Source organism: Gregarina niphandrodes, assembly GCF_000223845.1.
Source record: "Gregarina niphandrodes unplaced genomic scaffold scaffold00004, whole genome shotgun sequence".
Taxonomy (NCBI): domain Eukaryota; phylum Apicomplexa; class Conoidasida; order Eugregarinorida; family Gregarinidae; genus Gregarina; species Gregarina niphandrodes.
In genome coordinates, this window is record NW_011645775.1 from 244309 (window position 1) to 251741 (window position 7433).

Genomic DNA, 7433 nt, shown 5'->3' on the forward strand with positions numbered 1-7433 from the left:
CGCCCGCACCGTCCGAAACCTGTTTTTCGATCCGCCTTTTTTTGGAGTTACCATCTCAGAGCCCGCCGCGTCAGAGCCCGCCGCGTCAGAGCCCGCCGCGTCAGAGCCCGCCGCGTCAGAGCCAGCCGCGTCAGAGCCTGCTGCGTCAGAGCCTGTCGCCCCTACCTCGTTCGGCCCCCTCTCTTGCGGTGGAGTGAGTTGCAACTTCGGCTCCGGCACGTCCGCAGTGACCGGCAGCAAGACCGGTTCGTCGTCCTTGTATGAGTTGGTAACTCGCTTGACAATGGCCTGATGTTTAGCGAGTGTGGCGGCATCACGACCGGAGAGCAGCGGCGCAGGTTTTGCAACTTTCTCCACGGCCGGTAGCGCTTCAAAGGCGGCCGCGACGAAGCCGAAGAGACCAGAGGATTCGGTCTCCTTTTTGATGACGTCGTCCTCGGTCCACTGGCCGAGGAGTATTTTCAGTAAGTAGGCGGCGGTGAGTGACTCACGATCGGGTGTTTTTTGGCACACGTGTGTCTTCCAGATTTGTGAGCTCTGTTGCGGTGTAAGTCCGATAGCGGCGCCGAGGTCGAGGAAGGTGTCGAAGTCGACGGCGGTGCTCAGCGAGCCTTCGAAGGCCTGCACACACGCAGTCGGTGGGTTCCCGTAGACGTCCACCAGTCTGCGCTGCACGTCCCGGAGGTCAGGCTGTTCCACACCCTCCAGGTTCCGGATGAAGGACTGCAGCCGCAGACTGCCCGGCATGGGCTGGGCTAGTTCATCAAAAAGCGAACGCAGCACGTCCGGCTCATCTAGGTCGAGGCAAGCGGAAAGGTTGAATCCCACGAAGTCATAGTCGGTCCGGTTACCCTGCTCCGTAAGCTCATTGTACCAGTCCTTCATACTCCGGCCCGAGCGTCCCACCAGGTCCAGCAGCTCCAACCTGAAGACTTCTACTTCTTCCTTTAGATTGCGGGACTCCAGAGCGCGTTCACGCTCCTTTTCCTTAATCATGCGCTCCCTGGCTAACTCCGTCTTGAGCTGTTCCACCGTCTTTTCTGTCGCCGCCTTGACATTCGTATCCTGAGTTGGCCTGATGGTCGTGAGCCAGCTAAGGGTGTTGAGGAAGGAGCGCTTTTCCTCCTCATTTTTGGCCACGTCGATCTCGTGTCCCATCAACACCTCGAACACACTGGATGTAACCAGCACCGGTCGGTGCAGCCGGCTGTCGCCAGCCGTACCGCCACTGCAGACCCGGAGCCAGACGTCCAACGCGCGCGGCTTACTGTAGCCCACCGAGTCCAATTGTTCGACAAACATCTCTTCCGTAATATTCCCCTCTTCGCTCACGTTGAAAGCTGCCAAAGGTGGATCGCCATAGGTCTGCGTTAACCGCTTCCAGACCTGAACCATGTCCGCAGTCCCCGGCTCCGGACCGTCCATGAACCAGTACAACTCCCGACTGGCAAAGCCCTTCCCGCTCTTTGACAGCTTCGCCAACTGCTCATACGCACACTGCACTGCCGCCGGTGTACTCAGCGACCCCGTCAGGCCCAGCCGATTTCGCACGAACGCAATAAACCGATCCAGGTCCACATACGGCTCGCTGGAACCCTCGTTCATCATCGTAAACAATGCATGCATGTTATCCGACTTACTCCCCAACAAATCTCGATAACCTTTAACCACCTCCTCCACGTTCACCGCGACTCGAGCCTTCGCCGGCGGCGGCTTCTTCTTCTTACCCGTCGGCAGACTAGGCTTCTTCGCTCCTGCCTTCTTAGCCGCATCCGGCTTCTTCGGCACCGTTTTCTTGATGGGGACTTTTTTGACCGCTTTCTCCTTCTCCTCCTTACTCACCGCGGAAGGCACTTTACCCTTGGGAGCTTCACTCTTCGAACTCGCTTCCGGGGGCATCGGCAGGCCACCCTCCTTAGTGCCCACATCACCTGGATCTTTGGCCTTCGCCTTCTGCTTTGATGTCAAATTTTTACTCTCCCGTTTTTCCTTCTTTTCCTCCTGCTTTCTGTTCTTGTCCTGTTCCTCACGTGCAGCCTTCTTCTTCTCTTTCTCCTCTTGGGCTGCTTTCTTCTCTTTCTTCCTTTCTCCCTTTCTTTCTCTTTCTCCCTTTCTTTCTCTTTCTCCCTTTCTTTCTCTTTCTCCCTTTCTTTCTCTTTCTCCCTTTCTTTCTCTTTCTCCCTTTCTTTCTCTTTCTCCTTTTCTCTCTCCTCCAGTGCTGCTTTCTTCTTCTTCTTCTCTTTCTCTTGTGCGGCTTTGGCTATATTTTTCGCTTCTTCCGCCTTCTCTTTCGTTTTGCTAGATCTCGGTTCATCCAGATCATCTGAATCGCTGGAGGAGGCGGCGACCGCTTTGGCTTGACTAGTTTTAAGCCAAGAGGGTGTGGCGAGGGCTTTGTCGTGACTATAGACTTCGCTGATGTCAATTTGTTTCGAGATGCCGTAAGTTCGGTATTTCTGTAGCTCGGCGATCGTAAGCACATCTGCCGTGACGCCTTTGTTTAGCAGTTCTGAAACATGATCGATCAACTGCTCCACCTCCACATCTTCGTCAAACAGCAGGTCGTGAGTCCGGGCTGACTGCACCTCTTCCTCGTGCGCTTCCTTGGCGCTCAAAGCGCCCTGGCGCATCCCTTCGACGCGACGCGACTTTACGCGCGCCTGAGTCAATTCCATCAGGTACTGACGCACCAACCCATCCACATCCGCTGGTATGTTCCGTACCAGACCCTGGTTGATGTCATTCTCGTTCTAATGTACAGATATTGTTCATCCACACACACGTGTGTTGCCGGTCAGTGCCGACACACACGTGTGTTTCTTAAAAATAAAGAGACGGAACTCGTCTCTACGAAGCAGGAAGGGAGAACAACTTGCTTGACAAATAGGAGGCGACGGAGGCGGCAGTGTCCGGTAACCCCGCCAGTGATGACTGATCCCCGCCCTGAGGTTGACCACCATTTTGTTGGGCTTGATCCCCGGCCGACCTTGACGGCGGTCTGCCAGTCATCTTTCGCTTCGGCGCACCCGTCCTTAGAGACAAGCCCGCCAACGGCACACCGGACAATGTCAAGAAGCCTTCCGTGCGTGCCCGATCCTTCTCGAGGTATTTTGTTGGCACATAGCTTTCGGAGCCAGCCTTACGTCTGGACGCGACCTTCTGGTCAGACGAGCTGCTGTCGGACTGGCTGCCATCCGACCCGCCTGGCCCCAAACGGGTCAAACGAAGACGCTGCTCAGTTGTCAACGGCAACGCGGTCTCTTGCACCGCCCCATACTTCACGCCACCGCCACCGCCGCCTTTACAAATAGTGTTGCTTACATTGTGCTCATGCGAAGGATTGGTTAGAAAGACCACCTGGCGCTCCAACTCACTGATCCTCTCCACATAAAACTGAATTCCTGAGGAACCAACGCATGGCAAACCACAGCGCCCCGACGGAGCACACAGATCGGAGCACAGGCCCCTCCTGTATGTGTGTGCACACACATACACAAGTGGGGGCCGCGAGTGGGCACATACACATGTGGAGCGGGCACATGCACATGTGGGACTTACTTTTCGCGTCCTGTCTGACTCTGAGTTTGAGTGAGTCTTCGGCGGAACCACCTTTAAGTTGTTCGGAGTTGCTGAGTCTGTCGACAACGGCAGCCATTTTTTCGGAGAACTCACAAAAGTTTATGTCTTGGCTGAGTATTTCGCTGAAGGCCTTTGCCACGGAGCCGCTCAGTTTGCGCAATTCTGGTCGCCATTGTTGGCTGATAGTTTTTTCCACGAGTAGTTGATTCTCAAGTTCACGAACGAACATTTCGAGTCCCTGTATTTTCCGTAGCATGATGAGTTGTTGTTCTTCCTTATTGAGTGCGCAGTTGATGTCTAATCCGAGTGAGCTTGTGTTGATGCGTGCTTGCAGGAAGGGATCGGCGTTGACAATGAGTTGTATTTCGGTGAGGCGGTCTCTGACAGCCATAAGTTCGTTGAATAGTTTATCTCGCTGTTGACTGACGACTTGTATACGGGTTTCCCAGACACTAGATTCGTGTGCAGGAACCAATTCTTCGAGAGCTTCGACGAGTACACAAAGTGCCTTGGTACAGCGGCAGGGGCCTCCGCGGCCGCCAGCAAGAGTATCGTTGATTTCCCAATAGGGGAACTCCTCCACAATCGGCTCATCGACCGAAAGGCCGTGTTTGGCCAAGCGCATCTGGAGTCGTACACACTGCCGCACCGACCGTCGCAGACGCCGACATACCGACCGGTTCTGCTGCTGAAAAAAGATCAGTCGCCGTCCGCGCTGGTCCGTACCACCTGCCCCCATCACTGCACCTCCGCCACCTTCATGGTTTAGTCGCTCCTGTAACGCATTAATCTCAGCCTTGAGTGCATTCACGTAGTTGTTCACACCCCGGTGCTTCGCTATTATCTCCGCACTACGTCGTGGGTCCCAGTTGAAATGATCCGACTCAGAGTCCTCCCAGTCAGACGATTCATCCGAGTCGTAACGTCGTCGACGCCGCCGCCGACGCCTCCGGCGACGGTCGTCTTCTTCATCCGAATCAAACATACCACCAACCAACCGTTGCTTCTCCAACGGACCTAATTGACGACTCCAGTGACCTACCTCCCCGCCATCCTCCGACTGTGGACTCGCTGTCTTTGCCAACGTCGGCTTAGGCTTCGGCTTCGCAGTCGGAGGCAACTTCTTCACCAACACCTTCTTCCCCGTCTTGAACACATCCGGCGGCGTCTTCGCCTTTATCACCACCACCCGCCGCATAGGTGCATCGACAAACACTCGCCCAACACATGGCAGGTAAAGAAACACGGAGGTGCACACTCCCCACACCTTTGGGGGACTTGGACACGTCCCGACAGCGTTTCTTCTCTTTTAGAAACAGATCCGGCGCTGCTGCACATCCTCAAAAACGTCGCCAACGAGACGATCCTGTACTTTTCCAAAGCGACCTGGCTATGGGATGAGAAACCAGTCCAAGGCTACGTGGGTGTGGGAGAGTACGGATTGCAGTTTTTCACTCGAAGTTTCACCAAGTAAGCGCCTCCCGGGGAGCAGCACACGCGTGTGCACACGCGTGTGCACACGCGTGTGCAATGGCCTAGAATGGCTGAAAACGGCTTAGAGTCTCCGCAATTTGCTTGCACTGTAGAAAGCATACGGCTTGTTTCATCTCTTACAGCGTGATCGATTCGGTGTCAGTGTACAATGGGACTTCAGACCAGTTATTTTGTTTTAAAAAGCGGCATGGCGAGCACTGGTTTTGGCAGGAGGAGCGCGCTTGGGGCTGGATCGACGATGGGTACAGTTTGCTGAAGCATTTGGAGTTGGCGTACCTGGCATACCAGGCGAGCGACGTGGGAGTTCTGTGCGACCTGAAGGTGTTGCGCCCAACGGACGTGCCGCGTCTGGTTCGTGACAGTTTCCGGAGTCAGTTGGAGCCGATTGTGACGTTGAAGGGCTGGAGCAAGTGGCGGCGCGTGTCGCAGAGCGGGTTCGACTACTTCGTGCCAAGTCACTGGGTGGCGACGCGTTTCGACCGCTTCAGTGGCAGTTTCGAGGACCCGTCTCGAGGGTTATCGGTCTGGGTAGAGGTACAAGTCCCTAGCTATAGTGGCCAGGGCGGGGACACGGGGGAGGGTAGCCAGGGCAGTTTCCTGGACTTGGTGCAGGATGTGTTGGAGATGATGTCCTATTCGTACCCGCGACTAATTGTGGAGCAGAACCGGAACGTGATCAAGAGGATGAACCTGAGTAATGACAGCGCGGCGTGGCGTATGCGCGAACTGATTGGGGTCCACGACGACGGCGGCGTCTGTTGCTACGTCCTGCGTCGCAGTCTCTGCCCGCCGTTACGCGAGACGGTGCAGGACATCGTGATCCAGGCGAACATCGACTTGTCCATTGTGGGTCGCAGAAAGAGAGGTGGGGATGAGGATGAGGAAGAGGAAGAGGAGGAATGGGATGACGACGACGGTCCCGACCCGGCGGCCATCATGGTGGACGTGCGGGCCGTCGCGGACTCCCTTACGCCTGCGCGCGGCCTAACGGGCACGTATGACGACTTGATCGAATGCAAGTGCGATACGCTCCTGTATCCGCCGGCAGCCCTCGATTGGCTTGGCACTCAGGCTAAGGTGCGTCCTGCAGTCTTGGACGCGCTGGTGCCCGTATTGAGGGTGCTGATACTGGAGCTGTTCCGCAAAACACATGTACCGGTACCGAAAGATTTGGAGACCAAGCTCGCTATGAAGCCCAGGGACCAGTTGGAGTACGACGTGCAGGGCTATGATGTGGCGCAGCAGCTGCGCTACTTGATGGAACGGCTCGTGTACAGCCCGGCCGCCACCTCGGCGCTGTACTTTGGTATTGATACTCTCAACGATCGCCACGCCGAGCTCATCCACCTGCATATGTTCCGCATCGCGCAGTACCTCGGCCGCCTCCTCAGTGGTTCGCTCGCCGGAGAGGAGCTACAGGTTGGAGACCTGCTTGCCACCGTGGACAATGCCGACGATTTCGACCTGCAGATACTCAGCGAACTGTTACTCTTCATAGTCCATGCACGCTCTGCCGATTTCACACAGCCATTTGATCCCAAGACGTCCTGGACAGACCTACTTAACATTCTCTTCACCACCAACGTTGAGGCTGGCGGTGGAGAGACCCAATGGACCACCAAACAAGTCTGGGAAGCCATACAAACCTACGCCCCGGAAAAGAAGACCGTGCCTGTCGCAGCCATCAACCGTCACGTCATTAATGCCCACTTCCTAGCCATGCTCCTCAATCGTCACACCTTCGACAAACTTGCTCGACTCATCCAAGCCGGATCCGAGGGCGCTACCGCCGAACGGACTCTCGCTCCTTTCGACCTCTGTCTCAAACTACAGTGCCTTGTACTCAGCAGCTCTGCGGCCGACCTCCGCTCCAAAGCTGAAATCCTCACGAACCTTGTCACACTCGTCACACTGGCAGACGACCTCGAAGCCGACCAACTGCAAGTCGTCCATCAGTACGCTGCACCCGCCGCCGTTACCATGCTCATGTACTGCACGCAACATCCGGTAAGCACGCCCCTCGCGCTTGCCCCCACCAAAGTCCCCTCTAATTTTCCGTCCCATGTGAGTCACCGTCCCATGTGAGTCACCGTCCCATGTGAGTCACCGTCCCATGTGAGTGCCCCTCCCGTGTAAGTCCCCAGGAAGGAGTGCCACATCTGCTATGCGCTTTTACATGTTTTGTTTGGGCAGAGATTCGGTAGCGTGGCGGTCCTTCGCACCGCACTCACTATTGTCTGCCAGATTGCGATGGCCAAGGATACCGAGCTGTCCGTGAAATACCTATGCCTGGATATACAGACTTGTGAAGCCATTGGCGCCGTGCTACACTCGTGGAATAGGGTAAGTCGAAAAAAACT

General features: G+C 55.9%; 3 protein-coding genes across 3 annotated transcripts; 1 reads left to right on the plus strand and 2 right to left on the minus strand.

Annotated features, from left to right (window-relative positions):
* Positions 1-47: 47 nt before the first annotated feature.
* GNI_030960 (hypothetical protein) lies at positions 48-2675 on the minus strand (the record flags this gene model as incomplete). Its single annotated transcript, XM_011130855.1, has 3 exons — positions 48-161; positions 232-2001; positions 2031-2675. The coding sequence occupies 3 exons, from the start codon at positions 2673-2675 to the stop codon at positions 48-50; spliced, it is 2529 nt and encodes an 842-aa protein (XP_011129157.1).
* A 172-nt stretch (positions 2676-2847) lies between these two features.
* On the minus strand, positions 2848-4777 carry GNI_030970 (hypothetical protein; the record flags this gene model as incomplete). The annotated part of the gene is made up of 2 exons (XM_011130856.1): positions 2848-3401; positions 3559-4777. 2 exons carry the CDS (start codon positions 4775-4777, stop codon positions 2848-2850), a joined length of 1773 nt encoding a protein of 590 aa, XP_011129158.1.
* Positions 4778-4806: 29 nt separating this feature from the next.
* GNI_030980 (hypothetical protein) lies at positions 4807-7158 on the plus strand (the record flags this gene model as incomplete). The annotated part of the gene is made up of 3 exons (XM_011130857.1): positions 4807-4813; positions 4893-5049; positions 5166-7158. The coding sequence occupies 3 exons, from the start codon at positions 4807-4809 to the stop codon at positions 7156-7158; spliced, it is 2157 nt and encodes a 718-aa protein (XP_011129159.1).
* Between the last annotated feature and the right edge of the window lie 275 nt (positions 7159-7433).